Source organism: Musca autumnalis, unplaced genomic scaffold, assembly GCF_047663935.1.
Source record: "Musca autumnalis isolate F117 unplaced genomic scaffold, ASM4766393v1 scaffold_5, whole genome shotgun sequence".
NCBI classification, from domain to species: domain Eukaryota; kingdom Metazoa; phylum Arthropoda; class Insecta; order Diptera; family Muscidae; genus Musca; species Musca autumnalis.
Window position 1 is genome coordinate 22,254,000 of NW_027412088.1, and position 25,191 is coordinate 22,279,190.

A 25,191-nucleotide genomic window follows, 5' to 3' on the forward strand; every position below is an offset into this window, starting at 1 on the left:
AATTACCCAGTAACACTTGTACTCGTCTAAGCAAACGTCAAAATAGTAAAAAGAAAACAAAGGAACAAAAAAAGTAAAGATAGACGAAAAATATCTTTCTGACATTGAAATTTCATTATAAAACGAGATAAAACGACAATAATTTTTCTACAAAACCAGTAAAAACGCATCAACAAATACTATAAAACTGGAAGCGTGCAAATAGTTTGCTGCCTAAGTAAAAGAAGTGCCAAAAACCATCCAAACATACGTCCCAAATGATTTTTTATAAATTAAAATAGAGAATTTTTTGATTTGTTGTGGTTTTTCTTTATTTGCAAAAACAAAAAGAACAAGAAGGCATAATGGGCAATGCGGGAAGCTCGAGTATGCACAGGGAACGGCACAAGTCTAGTGACATCTCCACGCCAAACTCACCGTTCAGAGAACTACCTAACAGAGGTGATGTTGGTGGAGCAGCAGCCGTAAGTGGGGGTCAGGCATTCACGTTCGATAAAAAACGTGATTCAGTATTGGCAGCTGGCTCGTCACAAGAAGACGACGAAACGACATCCGAACCTTACTATACGAAAATTGGCAAAGCCAACGAGCAATCTGCAGACCTCTCAGAATTAAGTTCCGCTGAAACGCGCAAACGCTCTAGTAGCTTAACAGTAGAGAGTATCAAATCGAAAGAAATGACTTCACACGAATCTTCTACTGACAAAGACAGTGAATCGTCAAAGGAGCAAGAAACAGGCGGCGAAGGTGACAACATGGAGTCGCAGGATGATGCAAAAAATTCTTTTATTCCCACGGTCTTACGTTGGGATGGTGGTGGTCATAATGTTATGATTTGTGGTACATTTACTAAGTGGAAACCTATTCCAATGGTGCGAAGTCATGGTAATTTTGTGACAATTATTGATTTACCTGAAGGAGATCATCATTACAAGTTTTATGTGGATGGAGAATGGAAACATGATCCAAAACTGGTAAGTATTTTCAAGTACTCTTGACAAGAGAACTGTAAAACTGTAATAAGTGGCAAACTAAAGAAAAAAATCAATAGAATAAACTAGGAAACAAGTGCGACGTAAATACCTATGTACATACGAGAGTACATACATATGCATGTCTATTGTTTATTTATGACATGTATAGTTGGTTGTTGTGCAATAATCAATTATCATGTTGTCTGGTCTTTGATTACAAACATAAACAAGAATCAATCGAATAGCTTTATCCATTCAATTTGTGAGGCATACAATATTTTAAATATTTTTATTGATCTAAAAATGTGGTCTTGGATATGTAAACAAATTCATTTAGTGCATGCCTTCCCTTTTAACAGTATTTAAAGAAATGAGTTTTAAAATATTTTTGGCAATCCTGCCTTTAATTAGATTATTAGTCTCAAAATAATTACCTATGTCTACTTGCAGAGCTCCAGTAGCGGAAAAAAAATTCTTAGGAGGGTTGGCGTTTTTTGTTTGGGATGATGACTTCTATTTTGTTTTTCAAAATAGTCAGGCTTAATCCCATAGTCGTTGTTTTAATATTTTATTAACACAACTTTAATTTATTAGTGGGAAAAAAATTGGCGATGATTACCAAGGGCTAAGGCAGGGAAGACTATAGTTTCAGATCTCGCCACAGATCTTCATTTGTTCCCATGTTTCTTGTTTTTCAACAAGAAACTTTTTATACCCAAGTGTCAATTGCTCGCTCAAATAGATAGTATCTAAAAAATACTCTCATCGAGAATTTCTTTGGCACGACCTAAACTCAAACAACTACACTTGTAAACAAAACCAAATCTTTCCCACTGCTATGCGTTCGTTGAGTCTCAACGATAAAAACACATAACTAGTTTGTTGGCATTGCTGACCTCAGCAATAAACCAAACTTTCGACAGTGCGTGGTCTCACAATTAGGACGGTTGGCGTTTTTTATTTTTGTTTTGTTTTTTTTTTTTTTTTAAACAACAACAATGGGATTAAGCCAGACTATTTTGAAAAAACAAAATTGCAAACGCTATCCCAATAAAAAAAAAAAACGCCACAATGCTTCAAAGTTTTTTATTTTGGATAATGACTTCTATTTTGTTTTTTAAAATAGTCAGGCTTAATCCCATAGTCGTTGTTTTAATATTTTATTAAAACAACTTTAATTTATTAGTGAGAAAAGTTGTTTTAATAAAATATTAAAACAACGACTATGGGATAAAGCCTGACCATTTTGAAACCGGAAAAAATTCTTATAGATTCCAATAGGTGTATATTTCTTATAAGAGTTTTTCTTATTTCAAGTAATTTCCAGATTCCAGAGAAATGTCTAATATCTCTTTATTTTATTTATTTATTTTTTTTACAGAAAAGCGTCGAAAATGAAACTGGAGAGACAACCAACTTGGTTTCAGTTCGCCAATCTGATTTTGAAGTATTTCAAGCTTTAGCCAAAGATAGCGAGAATGTCGTAAATAATGCCGACAAAGAGTATTCACAAGATGTACCACAAACCAAGCCGTGGGAAAAAGTATCCGGCCCCCCAATATTACCGCCACATTTGTTGCAGGTTATCTTGAACAAAGATACACCATTGTCGGTAAGTTGAGCTTCATTTTCTTCATTCCATATAGATATTTAAAGAAATATTAAAAGACACAATAAATATTATAGAAGAACTGGAAAAAGAAGACAAGCGTGTCGGCGTTTTACACTGTCTGGTCTTATAATAATGTGAGGAATATTTGTATTATCTCAGCCTTTAAGATAACGAGGGTCTATATATTTCGATACGAAAAAAAACGTACCTCAATGAAATAATAATTGTTTGAAAGACATACATTTTAGACAATTTGGAGTTGATTTAGCATAGTCCGAAGATGTGCCATATTGGTCCACCCTTCGGAAAACTCCAACACAAATGTTCAAAACTTCCGCTAAACAGTAGTAACTGCTATGGTCCAAACATTGTACTTCGTACAGATAGAGATCAGGTCGAATTGGAATCTACCTGATTTTTTGCAGCAAATTGTTCTTTCGGTCCCTACCTCGATGGTACAATATTTTTTCGAATCAAGTCCATACTTCCTGAGATAATGGTCCAACAGCTCTAGGAAGCACCTACTGGCACCAATTAAAATTACTGTTCATCACGATAACAACTTACGTATTTATTCTCGGATTTACCGGAAAAATTTAACTATGTAAATTTTTTTCAAAACGTACATCAAGTTTCAAGAAGGTCTATATCGGAATTTCTTTGGGATCCACCCTCACAAAAATTGAAAATTTTTACTAAGTACATCGTTCGAAGATGAATTTGAAATTTTTACTAAAAGTATTCTATGTGGTACTGATTACAGGGAGGGATATAACGTTTTTCGCGGACAAGTTCATGTTTTCTGGCATACATAATGGTCCAATGAACGCTATTACCCGCTTTTTGTTAGCTTGAAACTTCTTATCTGATTTTATGGCCGAATTGGCAAATTTGTCTTTTGGTGTTTCGGTCATGCAGACTATCATAAATATAGGTTGATGTTTTAAAACTGTCCCCTGTAACTTTATAATCTAGAAATTCAATAAAGAAAAAAACTGAAATAAAAAAAAAATCATTCCCATGGCATCCGGTTCTAGTGTTGTATTGACTCGGCGGAATCTTCGGCCTATAGTTCGTGTATATAAATACAAATTTAAACCAGTAACGAAAGGATCAAAGTCGGGCGGGCCGACTATATAATACCCTACACCACTGTGAATATGTAAAATATATGTGGGAGCTATATCCAAATCAGAACAGATTTTGATATAATTTTTCACATTTATTTGAAGACAAATTCCGTCACATAGTCAAAATTTCATCGAAATTGTACATATATAGCGTGTTTCGTGCATCAAATACCTCAAATCGGTCGAACATATATATGGGAGCTATATCCAAATCTGAACCGATTTCGATATGATTTGCCACAGTTGTTTCTAGACTAACCACCGTCACACATTCCAAATTTCATTGTAATCGGACAAATATTGCGTGTTCCGTGCATCAAATACCTCAAATCTGCCTAAAATATATATGAGCGATATATCCAAATCTGAACCGATTTCGATATAATTTGGCACACTCATTTCTAGGCCAAATCCCGGCAAACATTCCAAATTTTATTGAAATCGTACATATATAGTGCGTTTCGTGCATCAAATACCTAAAATCGGCCGAGAATATATATAGGAGCTATAGCGAAATTTTAACCGATTTGTATATAATTTGGCACTCTTATTTCTAGACTAAATACGTCGCCCATTCCAAATTTTATTGAAATCGGACATATATAGCGTGTTTCGTGCACCAAATTCCGTAAATCGGGGGAAAATATATATGGGGGCTATATCCAAATCTGAACCGATTTCTATATAATTCGGTATTCTTATTTCTGGACTAAATTCCGTCGCACATTCCAAATTTCATTGAAATCGGACATATGTACATAGCGTGTTTCGTGCACCAAATGACTTAAATCGGGCGAAGATATATATGGGGGCTATATCCAAATCTAAACCGATTTTTACCAAAATAAATAGCGTTCGTCCTTTGGCCAAAAAAAACTATCTTCCCCAATTTTCATGCGAATTGGACAATAAATGCGACCTGCACTTTGTTTACAAGAATACATGGACAGACGGACAGACAGACGGACATGCGTAAATCGACTCAGAAAGTGATTCTATGTATATCCCTAAAAGGAACTATGGGTCTATCTCGTTTCCTTTTGCTTGTTACAAACTAATGCACAAAGACATAATACCCCTTACCTCAAGGTGGTGTAGGGTATAAAAAATGTAACAATACAAGTTTAAATTTTTAAATATAAAAAATATAAGTTCGAAAGTTTAAATACAAAATAAAAATTGAAAATATAAGTTCAAAGATATAAATTTTATAAAAATATAACAATTTAAATATTAGAATATAAATATAAAAAAATATAAACCATCAAGGACTTCAACAATTATGTGTTTTTGTATATAATTGAGAAAATAAAAATATAATTATAACAATTTAAATTTAAAAATATAAAATTAAAAGAAAAACATAAATATAAAAGTGCAAGAATTTAAATTTAAAAACATTATTATAATTATAAAAATTATAAACAGAAAAATACTAGTTTAAAAAATAAAAAATTGCAAATTATAAAATATAAAAATATAAGTGCAAATATACTGTTTAGGTGATAGCTCAGAAAGGTCACAGAGAATAGTTGTTTGTGGAGATGGACCATTGATACAAACCCGAGTGTAACCGATAAATAAAAGGAGAGAGATAAAACACAAAGATTTTTAGTTGGTATAAAAATATTAGTGTGGGTGATTTATTAGGCGAAAAGTACTGATGACTTTACCTGGTGTGGGTGAGTCGCGTTACAATTCGCGAGTAAACCGAGAAGTACGTCTGTACTGGTGAATAGATGACTGATAAGTGATTTATGTTTTAAAGACCGAAAGTGATACAAAGCTGAGGCAATCACTGCTTATTGGAAAATTCTGGAGTATTACCCCAATAGCTTAAACTTCATCAATTCTTTCTAATGTTTTTCAAAACGAACTGAAGTGTTGAAAAAATTTTACTAATCGCTACCAATATCATGATTTCATCCCGGCGTAGGGAATTATCAATTGGCTTTTCAGCTTTTTGAAATTATGCCTTTTTTAGCGAAAAAAAAAAAACGAACTCTTTAAGAGTATAGACCTTTTTCAGATGTAATTCGAAACATTTTAGTTGTATTTCGTAACATTTCATTTGTAATTCGAAAATTCTATTTGTATTTCGTAACATTCCATTTGTAATTCGAATTATTCTATCTGTAATTCGAATTATTCCATTTGAAATTAAAATTAAGTGTGTCTGCGTACTCGACAATTTGTAATAATTATATATTACAAATTATTACTGAATGTTGTTTTTTTATACAAATGTTCAGTAAAAGAGAATGAATTGAGAAACTTGTTTTGAAATTTTCATTACTGAGAACTTATAATTTTTACTAAAGGAACTTTGTTCAGTAACATTTTGTAGCTTTAGGCAGTTGTCAAAAGTTTAAAATATTCAAATATCATAATCGTAAATATTAATCATTTATTATTTACTTTTTTCCTTTGAAAGAGTATAAAATGCTTTACTCTCTAAAAACATGGTACAATAATACAGGTAGCATTATCATGCCAGCTGATGGTAACATAATGTGTCAATTGCATTGAATTAATGTCAAATTTTGACATCTTATGTTACCAACAATTGCCGATGCGGCTACCTGTGTATTTGTACCATGCTCTAAAAAGAAGTTACTGAGTAATATTTACTGAGAAAGTACAAGGACAAACCTATTATTTCATTTGAAATTCGAATTATTACATTTGTAATTCGAATTATTTAATTTGTAATTCGAATTATTCCATTTGTAATTCGAATTATTCCATTTGTAATTCGAATTATTCCATTTGAAATTCGAATTATTTCATTTGTAATTAGAATTATTCCTTTAATTCGAATTATTTTATTTGAAATTACACATGAAATCATTCGAATTACAAATGGAATAATTCGAATTAAGGCATCAAAACAAAACACAGAAAACAGCGCTTGCGGACCACTGCACAGTGGAAAAAAATACCGATCTAGCGCGCCAAAAGTCAAAAAAATCACATACGCCAATTAAAAAACTATTATTGCAGTATTAATCTAAGGTGTCCACAGAATGCAACGGCATTTAAAATAATTTATTTTGCATCAGTCTAAGCGGAATAACGGTCCATTTTTGGTTGACATTTTTTGAACCAGTTTTCATAATATAGTTTAGTAGTAAATTTATGATCGTCGCAAGGACTCTTCCTACAAAGTAATTTTAAACCTTTACTGAATTTAACATTTCGCGAAGCAGGTGATTTAAAAAATGTTGAATATAAGATGTTATTTATTGCAACTCGGATTTTACACTTTAAACATGTGACATCCGATTTTTTCCAAATTGTGCACTTTGTTAAAGCTATTACTAAGGAGTGTCGAGGGATGGCGCGTAGATTTTTTATTTTATTTTTAGTACACATAGTTCTTAACCAATTTGTAAAATTTTAGCTGCAACAAACTGCAACATTTTATTTTATTACTATTTTTATTAATAGTATTTTTTATGTAAAAATGCTGAAATTAGGGCGGTACCTTTCTATGACGGCCATATCAATGCGTGTACCTGTGCCGAAAATTCTCCGTCGGAATATTTTTACCACCAAGACTAAATGTCAACTTTCAGCTATTTAGGTTGGATAATGTGGCTAAAACCTCAAAAATTACCGAAATCGGTGGTACCGGTATATGGGGGCTATATGAAAACGTTGACCTATACCGAAAATGTTTATAGGAGTGCATGCATAACCCCCACGGAGACTAAATACCAAATCCTAGCCGTTTCGGTTGGATAATGTGGTAAAAATCTTTAAAATATCGAAAATCGATAGGTACCATTCTACGGTAAAAATACAAATTTACCAAATATATTAATAAACGAAGTAAAATTGTCAATTTATAGCTGTTCATACCGAATTTATGGGCAAACATGCAATAAAACATTGATTTGTACTTTTGGCATGCTAAATCGGTACTTTTTTCCACTGTGCACTGTAAGCTTAACAATCATATACCCAACTTCGAAAACGTCCGCATTCTAAAAACAGAGAACAACTACAACAGACGATTGACTCTAGAAATGCTGCATATGAACGACCCAGCAAAATAATTTGGAAGTAGTGCAATGTAGACTAGTTCTGTCACGGCATGTTTTGATGCATTTTAAACGGAGTTGTAAAAGAGGCACTCCATTCCTTACATTTTAACCGCATTCGATTGCGATCCAATGAATGACATCCTTTCCTCACAATAACCCCTTTAGCAGATGAAGCAAAAACATTCCAGCTTGGATTAAACGGATAGCGGGTGAAACAAACTCAGTTGCGATTGAGCTTAATGGAGAAATTTCATAATCTGTGTTAATGTAATAAAGTTATTATTTTTGTTTTATACAAACAATAAATTCTTTTTATTTATTTTGGGATAGTTTACAATGGCTTGGATTTTAAAGTGCGTCTTTGAACTGCATAAAAGCACATTCCGAAGAGTGCCTTTAAATTCAATCCAAAGCACTGAATCAAAACACGTGCTTTGGATGCAAATTGGACTTCATCCTATTCTATCCTAAAAGGTTAGTTAAAATGCGATTCCAAAGGGATAGTTAAAATGCAGTGCCGAAGAGTTAGTTAAAATGCAGTGCTAATGGGGTGCATCTTTCAGTATTAAAACAACGACTATGGGATTAAGCCTGACTATTTTGAAAAACAAAATAGAAGTCGTCATCCCAAACAAAAAACGCCAACCCTCCTAATTGTGAGACCGGGCACCGTCAAAATGTTGTTTATTGCTGTAGTATGCAATACCAACAAACTAGTTATGTGCTTTTTCGTCGAGAATCGACGAACGCATAGCAGTGGGAAAAAATTTGGATTTGTTTGCAAGTGAAGTTGCTAGAGTTTAGGTAGTGCCAAAGAAATTCTCGATCAGAGTGTTTCTTTGCGCACGTATCTATTTGAGCTAGCAATTGACACTTGGGTATAAAAAGTTTCTTGTTGAAAAACAAGAAATAAGGGAACTGATGAAGATCTGTGGCGAGATCTGAAACTATAGTATTCCCTGCCTTACCCCTTGGTAAACATCGCCAATTTTTTCCCACTAATAAATTAAAGTTGTTTTAATAACATATTAAAACAACGACTATGGGATTAAGCCTGACTATTTTGAAAAACAAAATAGAAGTCGTCATCCCAAACAAAAAACGCCAACCCTCCTAAGTAACTCTTTTTGTAAAAATCATGAGTGAAAATGCATAATTTGATGCACTTCCAGATCACTTGTACATATGATTTAACTGCATCTTTGGAGGCAAACATTTTGCTGGGTATATTTGGATACGTTGATTTTGACATTTGTGATTAAGTTGTTGAAAAAAATTGTATAGGAATAAGAAGGCTGGGTTATAGGAAATTTGTTCGCCTTGTGAAAACTAATTTTGTTTATATCTACAGTCAGAGTCAAAAGAAAGTTTACACCTCACAAAAAGTTGTTAATAGCATAATTACACCGGTATAGGGATATAATAAATATGAAATATAAATGCAGTTTTTTAAGTGTTTAGTGGTGAATTAAAATCCAGAAAATATTAGGCCTTGCATAAGCTTAATTATGAAATAAAAGAAGATTGATAAAAATAACCCAAAATTTTAAGAGTCAAAAGAAAGTTTAGACTCTTGCCAAAAATAGGACAGTTTTTTTTAATTCTTTAGGTTGACATGCCTTTATTTAGGCTTTTTAACTTATTTTGATCCTATTCGAGTGTCTAAATAGTAAATCCACCAGTATTTTGGGGAAATCCGGTGATAAAACCCCATTGGACACGTAGTACAGTTTTGGGCAATTTTGGCACAAAATAGGGTTTTATTTAACTTTCTTTCGAATTTTTTCGGTAAGCACTCAATGGATTTGAGATCTAGAGACTACAATGAGTGATCCTTGATGCACGGGATACAAACTATTTCTTTTCAGATCGTTTTTAAATCTTCTTCTGCGAACTAAGCTAGGGTATACATCGGAAATAAGACCCCCAACTACTTCTTGGATGTTCCCATTACCTGTACGCATTATTTTTAAAGTTTCCCCGGCGTTTTTAGCCACCACAGTGTACCGATACCCCTTGATGCCATTTACACCAGTATGTATTGTGCTTACCAATATTCGATTGTTTAACATTTTATTATACTGCAAACATAAGAACGATTGATACTAAACCACTTTCCGAGTGAATATGTTACAATTTAAATTTTAAATTTAAAACAAATTTAAGTCAATTAAAAAATATTAATCGGTTTTACCAACAGTGATATACCCTCAGCCTGTGTGCTTTGCGACTGTCATCTATGGACACATTGAATACCGGCTACGCGGCAATATAAAAATATAAACTGAAAAATACAAATACAAAAATATAAAATTTAAAAATATAAATTAAAAAAATAAACAAAAATATAATTATAAAATATAAATTCAAAAATATACAGGCCAATTATGAATGTCAACTGCCCGTGAGTTTTTTCACCTTCTCCTTTAGGTTGAAACGGAAAAAAGGCAAAACTCACGGGGAGTTGACATTCATAATCACCCTGATAAATTTAAAAATATAAGCATATTTATAAAAAATATATATAAGAAATATGAATTAAAAAAATAAATTCAGAAATATAGATAAAAAATAAAAAATCCTAAATAAAAATATTAATAAAAAGTATAAGCAAAAATATATTATAAAATATAAACATTTTAATATAAAATGTGCATATAACAACATAAGTATGAAAATATAAACATAAAAAAGTAAATATGTACAAATATAAGTATTAACAAGTAAGAAAAGCGTTAAGTTCGGTCGTGCCGAACTTTTTATACCCTCCACCACAAATTTCAGCCATTTCGGTGGATTAATGTGGCCACAACCTTTAGAATACCGAAATGCGGAAGGTACCGTTCTATGGGGGCTATATGATGGCGTGGAACTATACCTAAAAATTTCTGGGGGGCAAGTTTTATACGCCTAAAGAAGACTAAATATCAAATTTCAGCCATCTCGGTGTGATAATGAGGCAAAACGTTCAAAATATCGAAAATCGGGAGATATTGTATTATGGGGGGCTATATCAACACGTTGACCTATATAAACATTTTATGGTAGAAATGTTTCTTAGCCTCTGGAAACACAAAATACAAAGTTACAACCGATTCTTCGGTCAAATGGGTCTAATACATTTAAAATATATTCAAACGACGCGTACTTTATAAGGGGCCTTATGTGGGGGCTATACCAAAACGTGGACCTATATAACCCAACTTTGGTGGGAATGTTTTCTGGTCTCTGAAGACACAAAATACCAAATTACAACCAATTCTGTGGTCAAATGGGTCTAATACATTCAAAATATATTAAAATGACGCATACTTTATATGGGGCCTTATATGGGGGCTATACCAAAACGTGGACCTATATAACCCAACTTTGGTAGGAATATTTTTTGGCCTCTGGAGACACAAAGTACCAAATTACAACCAATTCGGTGGTAAAATGCGCCAAATACCTTAAAAATTCCTTAAAACGACGACGCGTCACGCGTCATTTTGTATGGGGGCTATACGAAAGCGTGGACCTACATAGCCCGCTTTCAATACCAAAAGTCCTACGTAAATATAACATATTTCCCAAAATTTCATCAACCTACGTCAATCCGTTCGGACGCTAGAGTGATTTCCACAGACGGACAGACGGACGGACATGGCTATATCGATGTAGAATTGCACGCTGATCAAGAATATATATACTTTGTGGGGTCTACAATGATTATTTCGAGTAGTTACAAACGTAGTGACAAACTTAATATACCCCCATCCTATGGTGGAGGGTATAAAAAAACAAGTAAGCAAAGGCTATAGTCGGACAGGACCGACCATACGATACCCTACACCACTACCCTGCGAGTTAGCTTTCAGCAAATCATAGTTTCTTTTGGACAAATAAACTCATTGTAAGAAATAAATTTTTGAAGTCTGCAACCTTATCACATTAAGCAATAGTATGGGGCCTACTGTTTATCGCCGAGTCCGAAAGGCATGTCTTAAAACACCACCTGTAGAGAAGTTGTACATGCTTGAAATACTCAGAAAATGTCGCCAACTTTACTGAGGGGTATTTTGCCATCGTTGGAAATTTGATGTTTGCTGGCCGGGAATCGAACGCCCGACCTTCAGCGTGGAAGGCGGGTGTGCAAACAATTGTACCATGGTGGCACCAATAAGTAATTTTAGAACGGACATTTATTTTTTGCATATTTTGACATAATTGCTAAACCATATGCTAGACTTTGTGTCCTAAATATCCCATCGAATTGGCTGAAAGTTTATATTAAATATTCTTTCATCACAATTTTCGACCTGAAATTTATCGGTATAGGTCCAGGTCTTCATATAGCTCCCATAGAACCGTACCTCCCGATATCCGGTAGTTTGAAGGTTGTGGCCTCAATATCAAACTGAAATGGCTGACATTTTGTATTCAGTCTTCGTCGGAGGTAAAAAAAACTTTCCACCTGAAATTTGTCGTTATATGTCTACGTCTTCATATAGCTCCCAATATCAGAACCTACCGATTTTCTGTACTTTGAAGGTTAGGGTCTCAATATCCCTCCCAATTGGCTAAAATTTGGTATTAAGTCTTCATTGGGGGTATTAAACTTTCCATCTGAAATTTGTCGGTATAGGTCTAGGCGTTCATATAGCTCCCGTACAACGAAAGCTCCCCATTTTCGACATTTTGAAGATTGTGGCTCTGGTTACAGATTTCTCTATTTTATTGACTTGTCTGAAGTGAATATCAAACAGAAAAATGTACACATAAACATTTTAGAATTTCAATTTCAATTTCGTTTATTCATCCGAAAAGTCATATATTACAATAATAATTTACATACATATAATGAGATTTATCTAAATAATGATAATACAGCATATAAATCTTTACATATAATTGAGGATTTAAATATAAACTAATATGAATGTTGGTGTAAAAGGTGAAAAGGGGAAAAACCTTATTTATATTTAAGAAGCAAAGTATAATTCAAACATTATTGAAAATTTTGGTAGATATAGTTAGAATATTCCTAGAAAATATTCTTCTATATTTTACCTAATTTTCAGTTTGGTAATTTCAAGTGGTGTAGTCATATTTACAATGAGTCTAAACAGTCTCTAATTATTGCATAAGGAGAGATTCTGACTTTTTCGGTAAAATTTAAATGTTGTCTTTCTAAGTATTCAGCATATAATTCGTAACCAGTTTCATTATGTAGTAGAATGGTAGGATACCTCCAAGGCTTATTATTAATCATTTTCAAGCATTTATTTTGTATGATTTGCATTTTATTTAGATGACTTTTCGCAGCTGTATGCCATACAGGAGAAGCGTAGCTCATGATTGGCCTTATTACGCATTTATATATTAAATTTTTGTTTTTGAAACTTAGTTTTGATCTTCTGTTTAAGAGGGGCCATAACGCTCTAAATGATTTCAAGGCTTTTCCGCATGCGGTCTCAATATGAGCTTTAAATAAAAGTTTCCGGTCAAGTATGACTCCCAGATATTTGACTTCATTATTTATACTTATTGTGTTACCATTAAAAGAGAGTGAGCGACTTGGTAAACGTTTTGGTGAGTTGTTAAATGGAAAGATAATGGACTGAGTTTTTTCACCATTGATCTTAATTTTCCATTTTGAAAGATATTTGTTACATGAGTCCAAGCTGTGTTCCATTTTCTTTAATAGCGCGCTTGTTAATTTACTACTGGTGATTAGTGCAGTATCGTCTGCATAATAAGCTATTTCAAAATTATTAGTTTTGAAATCAGAAGTGTAGAGATTGTATAAAAGGGGTGATAAAATGGATCCCTGAGGTAGGCCGGCAGGTATGTTCTTGGTAGAAGAATTATTTTCATTTACAGATACAGAAAATGTTCTATTACCTAAAAAGTCGGCTATGATCTTACACAAGTATTTCGGGAAATTTTTTGTAGCTAATTTATGGATTAAACCATTGTGCCATACTGTGTCAAATGCTTTTTCGATATCGAGTAGTATTACACCAGTTGATTTACGGCGACGTTTATTGGAAATAATTTGATTTTGAATTCTTTTTATTTGATGAACAGTACTGTGCTCCTTTTTGAATCCAAACTGTTCTTTGGCTATTAAATTGTTGATATGAGCATATTCATTCAATCTGGAGTGTAGACATTTTTCATAAATTTTCCCTAAATTGCTTAGGAGACTTATTGGTCTATAGCTGCTAGGGTTATTGCTCGGCTTGTTTGGTTTGAGAACTGGTATTACTTTAGCTTTTTTGAACGTCGAAGGGAAATAGTTCAATCGTATACAGCTGTTAAATAAGGATACAATAAGTTTTATTCCATTTTCGGGTAGATTTTTAAGTAGAATGTTTGAAATCCCATCAAATCCTGGAGATTTTGATACATTGAGTTTTGATAGAATGCTTTGAATTTCATACTCATTTATAAACTCGGCGTTATCCACATCGGGTGCCTCGAGTTTAAGCTTCTGGACATTTCGATTAATATTTGTTTCATTTGGGTGATGGTAATTTAAAGTTAGATAATGGGATTGTGAAAAACTGTTTGCTAGATTTTCAGCTTTTTCAAAGTTTGAAACCAGTTTTGAGTTACCCATTTGTAAAGCTGGCAGAATATTTTTCCGTTTACCTCTTAAACTTCTACTCATTTTCCAGAATCTTTTATCTCCTGGCATCATGTTTTCTAACAGATTAGACCACTGACGATTACGTTCGTAGTTGATGCGTTTATTAATGTGGTAATTCAAAAATTTTACACACTGGCCGTAGAATGTGTATGCTTGGTTTGATGATGCACGTTGCTGTTTCCGTTTAAACTTATTTCGTTCGTGAATGTATCTTAGGATATCAACGGGGAGCGTAGTATTTCTCGTGAAGTTTTCCTTTGGTGTGGCAATATCTCTTGCGGATAAAATTAGTTTAGTAAACCTTTCAATCTCGGTGTCAATGGCATGTTTTGAACTATAAGAAGTTTGGATTCGTATATTGCGGTTTATTATAGTTTTATATAAGTTCCAATTACAGCGTTTATATACAAATTTTGCGAGATCAATGAAACTTGTTTCTGACGGCCTTATGTTGCATATTATAGGAGAGTGATCAGAGGGTATTTCATACCCTAATGTTTTTACATTTATAGAGAGGGGTGAATTGCTTATAACTAAGTCGACTGTTGATGCGTTGCGGTTTCGTTGATGAGGATATAATGTGTGCCTATCTGGTTGATATAGAAAAAAAGTTTTGGGTCTGTTGTAGGTTGTTTAAAATGTTGCCAGATGTGTTGCTGTTTATACAATTCCAATTAGTATGTTTGGCATTGAGATCCCCGAAAAGAATAAATTCATCACCGGTCTGTGTAAGGGCAATTAAATCATTTTTGAAAGCCGAAGTGTGTCTTGGGGAATAAGCAGTTATTATTACTATCCGTCTCTGATTAATAGTAACTTCAATAGAAAGGTTTTCAATAATTGTAGTTTTTGTAAGAGGCAAGAGAGAATGTTTTAGTGATTTTCGCACCAAAAGAGCTACCCCGCCTCCTCTTGTGGGTCTATCATTTCTATATATAATGTAGTTATTGAAGTATGGGTTATGATTGTTGTTAAAAAACGTCTCGTTCAAAGATGCTATGTGAACATTTTCTCTTTCAAGTAATAACTCAAACTGTTTAAGAACAGCATAGTTAGAAATTCCATTCGAATTCCAATGAAAAATTTTGAAGTCTATGCTATTATTTAATATCATAGGCATACTTTACCATAGACATGACTACATGTATTTGTTGCACTTTTGTAGTGCATTTGCTTAATTCATCAAGGGCATTTGTAAAAATGTTGAATAGTTCGTCGATTGAAAGAGATCGTTGCGACTATTTGATCTTAGTTGAGCAGAGTATGACCTTTGGTCTTCGCTATACTGATGATGAGTTGGTGGGTTGTTGTTGTTGTTGGGATTGTGCTGTGTTGTTGTGGTTGATGGCACGTGTGTGGATTTTCTGTGGGAGTTTACTCTCCTTTGTTTGCTTGTTGCTTTCTCGCGTACCTCCAAATAGAGAGCACGTAAAGGGCAGTTGATATCGTTGGCAGAATGGTCTGTTCTTTCTCTACCGAACTTCTTGCAATTATAACAGGTAAACACTGCTGGTTTTCTATCATTGGTGTTGAATGGGCATTCGTTTGTATGATGCGAATTGGCGCACATCATGCATGCTGGACGTCTATTGCAATGTTCTCCTCCGTGGCCATACATGAGGCAATTCCAACATTGCGTAGGTTTGTTGTTATTTCTTGGTTTACGTTTTCTCCAAGTGATCCAAACATCTCTGATTGTTTTTATATTTTGCAAGTATGATGGGTTAAAGTTCTTGCGTGCAAACTGTACTTTGTACACGGCATCGTGTGGTGTGCTGTATTTGGTATTGACTTCTGTTACTGACACTGGAGAGAGGTTATAACTCAGCAGGTCTTCTTCAATTTCAGTTGTTGGTATTTTGGATAGACCATGTAGAAAAACTGTAAAGAGGCGATTCTCTTTCGATCTGTATGAATGAAATTCAATCTTACTATCAATTAGAGCTTTCTTACAAAACTCATATTTTTCGAAGTTTTGTGGGAAGATTTTAGTACCCACAGACGTACGTTTATATGTACAATCCTTTCCCAATATATGCTGGATTTCTCTTAGTGGAACGTTGCAGTCGGCAACGATCGGTGGAGGCTTGGGACTTTTCTCATCTTCCTCAATGTTAGATTCGTGTGCCATGTCCGAGTCTTCCGGAATGGATAATGCAGTAAATCTGTTACTTCGAGAGGTTGATGGTCTATCATTTTGTATATTACCTCCATATACCAAAGAAGGCTTGAGGTACTTGAAGGCATTTGCCCTACTTTTGGGGCGACCCCCACTTTTTGGAGGGCCGCGGGCCATGTAGGAGTTTGTTTATCACTATTATATTTTTATGTAAAAAGTTCTTTTCCATAAACTAATGTTAAATGGAATGTTGAGAGAGTTTTGACACAGGTGTGTGTGAGTGTTTTCTTGATTTTTAGTTTGTTAGTTTGACTGTTGCGATTGTAAACGACCGTCCGTAACGAAGGCAAGATTCGAACTGAAACATTTTAGAAGATATTATTGAAATATATGTAGCATACGAAAATATGTGAAATACAGAAATTTTCCATATGCAAGAATAATATTTGCATATGCATAATTTATACATTTCGCATATTTTTGCATATGTGATATATTTCGATTGGAATTTACTTAGAAACCAAAAATATGCAAATTTTACAAAAATAGGTGTTGCATAAAATTCCGCTGTCTACATATCATTGAGCTGATATTAATCGGGGTGTTCTCATTGATATGAGAGAAGGCTCCCTTGTCCGTACTGGGATGTTTGTGGAACAATTATATACAGTACATTTTAAGAAATATTCTTAAATTTGAAAATTGGCGTTGTCTAGCAATTTCTGCTACATCTTTAAATTTTGAACAATTGGACAGGTAATATGATAGGGTTCCACGCAATTTGTAAGAACTGGGAATTTGTCTGTCATGATAGAGACAATTTGTAGCATGGGAGGAAGATGCGGTTCTCTTCACAAAACTCATTATATCTTAGGTAGTAGGTCCCTTACCAAGCACACAAATTATTGCAATTTTCATCAGAGGAAAGATCGGTAGTTAGTTTTTCATATATAGGCGACTTTGCCGGTATATGGCCTCCAGGGATTCAAATATGGACCAAAAATAAAATGTTTTTATTTAGCATACAAAAGTAAGTAAATTTCGTGACTATTGATCTATAATTGCGATATCTAGTATGCTTTTGATTACATTACAAGCAAAACAGTGGATATATTAGGCTGTAACTTTGTTATCTGGCCACATAAATCAACATAATTGGCGGTAATTGAAAGGGCAAGAATTGTCCTTCCAAATATTATTTATGTGGGCGGAATGAGTGTTCCAGGAATAAAGATATTACCGGTATATTAAAAATTTTCACAACTTTCACACAAAAGTTGTGGTCCATTTAACCCTCCAAACATCATCCGATCACCATCTCAAATTGCAAGCTTCTTCTTTGTCATATAATCTTACATTATTAAAAAATTTCGAGGCGATCGGACTATAACTGCGACATACAGAGCCGCTACAAAATCGGATAAAAAATTTGTTTTTGGTCCATTTCACCCGCTAAATATTTCTCGGTCATCACCAATAAGAATAGGGATCTATTCTGGCCTGACCCCGACCTCCATACAAAATTTCGTGACGATCGGTCCATAATTACGGCCTGGAGCGTGTTTACAATTTATAATGGACAGACGGACGGACGGACAGACACACATCTCAAACTCGCTTTATCTCGTCGAGATATGAAGATTGGTATACCACATTGGGGGTCTCCGACGAATATTTCGCAGTGTTACATGAATTTTTACCAAAACAAACTTATAATACCCTTTCCACATTGTGGTGTAGGGTATAATAATATAAAATATAACCATAAAAATATATATTTAAAAATGAATGTAAATGTAGTAAAAGTTCATCCCAATCATCCATTCACCGATTTAATTTGTTTTGAATTTCAAAATGGTTCCTGCTAATTTCCACGACCATTACTTGTTCTTCGTAAGAACCCAAAATGTTGAATAATAACTAGTAATTGCTTTTTTATCCTTTTCAGTGTGAACCGACATTGTTGCCCGAACCCAATCACGTTATGTTGAATCATTTGTATGCCTTGTCCATTAAAGATGGTGTTATGGTACTCAGTGCAACACATCGCTACCGCAAGAAGTATGTTACCACCCTGCTCTATAAACCAATATAAACTAACATGTGATAGTGGCAAACAGGTGGACACACTACTAGTATATAGGGGGTTCTCTGCTAATTAACCAATGTTTACTTTTATCAGTTTAAATTACTATATTTATATATACAACCAACACACACGAACACAAATTTGAATTATTCTCTTATATGTGTACAATTTTGTTAATTTATCCAAAAAAGGGCAAAAAATTTGCTGTTTCGTTTTTTTATTTAGTTATTGTATTAACTTTAAATTTCAATGTGTGAACCATATATTATATACATACCTACCTAACAAACAAAAACTAAATCAATAAAATAAAAAGGAATAAAACAACAGAATTAAGATTTGGGTCTTTGAATTGTTTATTTAAGATTCGATAGATGTTCTTCGGTTTTTTGGGATTTTGACTAGTTGTTGTTTTTATTATAGGTATTATTTTTATTATAGGTAACTTTTAAATACACTTTATTGTTATTGTTTTTGTCATTATGTTTGTTTTGTTGTTGTTGTTGTTGTTTTTCTTTTCATTAATGGTTATTGTATAATATTGTATTTTGTGATAATTCATAATAATCATTTGATTGCTTGTTGTTGTTGTTAAAATCCAAATTTATTAGCAAAAATGTTAAAAATACTGACATGTGTCTTTTGTTTTGTATTTAAAGCCTTTTCGATCACAAATTATGTGTTATCCTTGTTGTAGTAATAATATAGATATGTGCTTAAATGAATTACAAACTAATTTGAATTAACGTGTTTTTCTTCATTGCGTTTTGTTGCTAATGTTATGAATAGAATACTATGGAGTTTAAAAAGTTGCATATTATTTATGCTTGAACAAGTTTGTAGTAAAGTACTTTAATATTTTTTCTACTAGCCAATTTAAACCTAATTGTTTTGGTAATAAAGTTTAAAGGGAAAAATACGATTTTTTTCAAAAAATTTATAATAATATTTCAATAGCTTCAACATTTGTGATAGGCCTTCAAAAAAGTGTATGAAACATCTTGAGGAAATAACACAGAGTATTAGATGACTAATGGACGGGACTAAATCCAGACATTTTTCTCTGAGTCCATAGGAGCTAATTGACAAAACAAATTTTATTTTTTATTTCTTATAACAGAAGTTGTGTATCTTAGTTAAGTGATATTTTAAGCAACCTTTCCTTTTTTATAGAACATAATTGTTGGCTAGTTTTGCTCGCTCTTAACTTATGGCCTCGTTTTATAATTTCACTATTATAAGACTATGGATATGGTATAAGTTTTTTTTTTGTTTTTGTTGCATATTGTTAATTCTAATACCACCTACATTTGATAAAATTCAAGCATGAAAAACAGACTTTAAAGGAACAATAGTCATCTTCGATGTATTGGTGAAATGTGTGTTGTTGTTGTTGCATTGTTTGCCATTTTTCTATTTCTAATTGTAATGTAATTAACTTTCACTACCTCTTAATAAGTTGTTGTTTTTTGTTTCTTAATTTGTTGTATTAACATTTCTAATATTCGTTTAATAAGCATAACATAACAACAACAAAAATGAGTCTAACTAAAAATTTGCATATTTTTCGTTCGTTGTGTTGTCTGTCATTTAAAACTACATGGCATCTTTTTTCATTAACTCTTCCAATTGTTCGCTATTCAAAAATGATGATGAAATTTTCATGGCCACCTTCTGCTGTTTCATATCACTAATTAATTCTTTATCCGGGGGCCTTGATGCTTTGAGAACCTTATAATTTTCATACATATCTTCGCTAACATATTGGAATTCCAGCCTTTTGTCACACAGAGCTTTGGAGAAAAACTCAGCAAACAAACGACTCATAAATTGTTCTTTGGGTGATGGCCACCAACCCTCAAGAAAACCAATATGACCTCCTCTAGCGGTAATAACAATGGCAACATGGGAACATTCTTCGGCTGCCTTAATGGGTATGGCATCCAGTGGCTGGAATGGATCATCAGCTGCACTCAGGCACAATGTAGGCACGGTAATCCGGTGTAGCTTATCGTGTAACGTGGCATCGGTATAGTAATCATCAACATGGGCATAACCAAATTGTTTGGATGTAAATAAGGCATCGAATTCTTTGATGGTTTTACACTGGAAAAGAAGAAAAGGCGGGGAGCAAATTAAACCAGTAACAAGTAAAAATGTCAGTCGGCGAAAATTGCGACTCTCAACAACAAAACAAAAATCATTTTCCCTATAATTTTTTTTAGGTATCGCAAAATGTTAAACTTGAACTTGAACTAAGTTTGGACAAAATATTATGAGTGTCAAAGTTTGTACCAAATATTTTTTCCATTCTACGAAAGTTTTCTATTCCATAGAAGACATCTAAGAATGTCTTCTATTCTATAGAAGACCCCTATGAAGGTTCTGTATTATATGGTAGACCGGTAAGGAGGTCATCTATTTTATAGAAGACCCCTACGGAGGTCTTCTATTGTATAGAAGACCCCTATGGAGGTCATCTATTTTATAGAAGACCCCTACGGAGGTCTTCTATTTTTTAGAAGACCCCTACGGAGGTCATCTATTTTATAGAAGACCCCTAAGGAGGTCATCTATTTTATAGAAGACCCCTACGGCAGAGGTCATCTATTTTATAGAAGACCCCTACGGAGGTCATCTATTTTATAGAAGACACCTACGGAGGTCTTCTTTGTATAGAAGACCACTAAGGATGTCTTCTATTTTATAGAAGACCCCTACGAATGTCTTCTATTTTATAGAAGACCAACACGGAGGTCTTATATTCCATGGAAGACTTCTATGGAGGTCTTCTATTGTGTAGAAGACCCCCTACGGAGGTCATCTATTTTATAGAAGACCCCAACGGAGTTCATCTATTTTATAGAAGACCCCTACGGAGGACATCTATTTTACAGAAGACCCCTACGGAGGTCTTCTATTTTATAGAAGACCCCTATGGAGGTCTTCTTTTGTATAGAAGACCCCTACGGAAGTCGTCTATTGCATAGAAGAATCCTACTGATGTCTTCTATTGTATATAAGACCCCTACTGAGGACTTCTAATGTATAGAAGACCACTACTGAGGTCTTCTAATGTATAGAAGACCACTACTGAGGTCTTCTAATGTATAGAAGACCCCTGCGGAGGTCTTCTATTTTATAGAAGATCCCTGTGGAGGTCTTCCGTTGTATAGAAGACCCCTTCGGAGGTCTTTTATTGTATAGAAAACCCCTACGGAGGTCTTCTATTGTATAGAAAACCCCTACGGATGTCCTCTATTTTATAGAATATCCCTACGGAGGTCTTCTATCGTATAGAAGACCCCTACGGATGTCTTCTATTGCATAGAAGACCCCTACGGATGTCTTCTATTGCATAGAAGACCCCTACGGAGGTTTTCTATTGTATAGAAGACCCCTACAAAGGTCTTCTAATGTATAGAAGACCCCTAAGGAGATCTTCTAATGTATAGAAGACCCCTACGGAAGTCTTCTAATGTATAGAAGACCCCTACGGAGGTCTTCTATTGTATAGAAGACCCCTACGGAGGTCATCTATTTTATAGAAGACACCTACAGAGGACATCTATTTTATAGAAGACACCTATGGAGGTATTCTATTGTATAGAAGACCCCTACGGAGGTATTCTATTGTATAGAAGACCCCTACGGAGGTATTCTATTGTATAGAAGACCCCTACGGAGGTCATCTATTTTATAGCAGACCCCTACGAATGTCTTCTATTGTAGAGAAGATTCCTACGGATGTCTTCTATTGTATAGAAGACCCCTACGGAGGTCTTCTATAATATAGAAAACCCCTACGGAGGTCTTCTATTGTATAGAAGACCCCTACGGGTCATCTATTTTATAGAAGACCCCTACGGAGGTATTCTATTGTATAGAAGACCCCTACGGAGTTAATCTATTTTATAGAAGACCCCTACGGAGGTCTTCTACTGTACAGAAGACCCCTACTGAGGTCTTCTAATGTACAGAAGACCCCTACTGAGGTCTTCTAATGTACAGAAGACCCATACTGAGGTCTTCTAATGTACAGAAGACCCCTACGGAGGTCTTCTATTGTATAGAAGACCCCTACGGAGGTATTCTATTGTATAGAAGACCTCTACGGAGGTCATCTATTTTATAGAAGAACCCTAAGGAGGTCATCTATTGCATTGTATAGATGACCCCTACTGAGGTCTTCTATTCTACAGAAGACCCCTACGGAGGTCTTCTATTGTTTGGAAGACCCCTACGGAGGTCACCTATTTTATAGAAGACCCCTACGGAGGTCACCTATTTTATAGAAGACTCCTACGGAGGTCTTCTATTTTATAGAAGAACCCTATGGAGGTCTTTTATTATATAGAAAACCTCTATGGAGGCCTTTGTTGTATAGAAGACCCCTACGGAGGTCATCTATTTTATAGAAGACCTCTGCGGAGGTCATTTATTTTATAGAAGACCCATACGGATGTCTTCTATTGTATAGAAGACCCCTACGGAGGTCATCTATTTTATAGAAGACCCCTACGGAGGTCATCTACTTTATAGAAGACCTCTACGGAGGTCATCTATTTTATAAAACACCCATACGGAGGTCATCTATTTTATAGAAGACCCCTATGGAGGTCATCTTTTTTATAGAAGACCCCTATGGAGGTCATCTTTTTATAGAAGACCCCTACGGAGGTCATCTATTTTATAGAAGACCCCTACGGAGGTCTTCTGTTGTATAGAAGACCCCTACGGAGGTCTTCTGTTGTATAGAAGACCCCTACGGAGGTCTTCTGTTGTATAGAAGACCCCTACGGAGGTCTTCTGTTGAATGGAAGATCCCTACGGAGGTCTTCTGATGTATAGAAGACCCCTACGGATGTCTTCTATTGCATAGAAGACCCCTACGGATGTCTTCTATTGCATAGAAGACCCCTACGGATGTCTTCTATTGTATAGAAGACCCCTACGGATGTCCTCTATTTTATAGAATATCCCTACGGAGGTCTTCTATCGTATAGAAGACCCCTACGGATGTCTTCTATTGCATAGAAGACCCCTACGGATGTCTTCTATTGCATAGAAGACCCCTACGGAGGTTTTCTATTGTATAGAAGACCCCTACGGAGGTCTTCTGTGGTATAGAAGACCCCTACAAAGGTCTTCTAATGTATAGAAGACCCCTAAGGAGATCTTCTAATGTATAGAAGACCCCTACGGAAGTCTTCTAATGTATAGAAGACCCCTACGGAGGTCTTCTATTGTATAGAAGACCCCTACGGAGGTCATCTATTTTATAGAAGACACCTACAGAGGACATCTATTTTATAGAAGACACCTATGGAGGTATTCTATTGTATAGAAGACCCCTACGGAGGTATTCTATTGTATAGAAGACCCCTACGGAGGTATTCTATTGTATAGAAGACCCCTACGGAGGTCATCTATTTTATAGTAGACCCCTACGAATGTCTTCTATTGTAGAGAAGATTCCTACGGATGTCTTCTATTGTATAGAAGACCCCTACGGAGGTCTTCTATAATATAGAAAACCCCTACGGAGGTCTTCTATTGTATAGAAGACCCCTACGGGTCATCTATTTTATAGAAGACCCCTACGGAGGTCTTCTACTGTACAGAAGACCCCTACTGAGGTCTTCTAATGTACAGAAGACCCCTACTGAGGTCTTCTAATGTACAGAAGACCCATACTGAGGTCTTCTAATGTACAGAAGACCCCTACGGAGGTCTTCTATTGTATAGAAGACCCCTACGGAGGTATTCTATTGTATAGAAGACCTCTACGGAGGTCATCTATTTTATAGAAGAACCCTAAGGAGGTCATCTATTGCATTGTATAGATGACCCCTACTGAGGTCTTCTATTCTACAGAAGACCCCTACGGAGGTCTTCTATTGTTTGGAAGACCCCTACGGAGGTCACCTATTTTATAGAAGACCCCTACGGAGGTCACCTATTTTATAGAAGACCCCTACGGAGGTCACCTATTTTATAGAAGACCCCTACGGAGGTCACCTATTTTATAGAAGACTCCTACGGAGGTCTTCTATTTTATAGAAGAACCCTATGGAGGTCTTTTATTATATAGAAAACCTCTATGGAGGCCTTTGTTGTATAGAAGACCCCTACGGAGGTCATCTATTTTATAGAAGACCTCTGCGGAGGTCATTTATTTTATAGAAGACCCATACGGATGTCTTCTATTGTATAGAAGACCCCTACGGAGGTCATCTATTTTATAGAAGACCCCTACGGAGCTCATCTATTTTATAGAAGACCTCTACGGAGTTAATCTATTGTATAGAAGACCTCTACGGAGGTCATCTATTTTATGGAGGACCCCTACGGAGGTATTCTATTGTATAGAAGACCCCTACGGAGGTCTTCCATTGCATAGAAGACCCCTACGGAGGTCTTCCATTGTATAGAAGACCCCTACGGAGGTAATATATTTTATAGAAGACCCCTACGGAGGTCATCTATTTTATAGAAGACCCCTACAGGTCATCTATTTTATAGAAGACCCCTACGGGTTATCTATTTTATAGATGACCCCTACGGGTTATCTATTTTATAGA

At 34.8% G+C, this 25,191-nt stretch overlaps 2 protein-coding genes across 2 annotated transcripts in view; one reads left to right on the forward strand and one right to left on the reverse strand.

The window, feature by feature from the left end:
* Nucleotides 1-18,939, forward strand: alc (5'-AMP-activated protein kinase subunit beta-1). Its single transcript, XM_073991649.1, has 3 exons — nucleotides 1-974; nucleotides 2,356-2,586; nucleotides 18,467-18,939. The coding sequence occupies exons 1-3, from the start codon at nucleotides 345-347 to the stop codon at nucleotides 18,611-18,613; spliced, it is 1,008 nt and encodes a 335-aa protein (XP_073847750.1). The 5' UTR covers nucleotides 1-344; the 3' UTR covers nucleotides 18,614-18,939.
* The window catches only part of Hydr1 (abhydrolase domain containing Hydr1), a 19,930-nt gene continuing 13,678 nt past the window's right edge, over nucleotides 18,940-25,191 (reverse strand). The window contains exon 7 of the mRNA XM_073991643.1: nucleotides 18,940-20,713. Within this exon, the coding sequence (XP_073847744.1) occupies nucleotides 20,204-20,713 (510 nt within the window). The 3' untranslated portion in view covers nucleotides 18,940-20,203. The remainder of the gene's footprint in view (nucleotides 20,714-25,191) is intronic.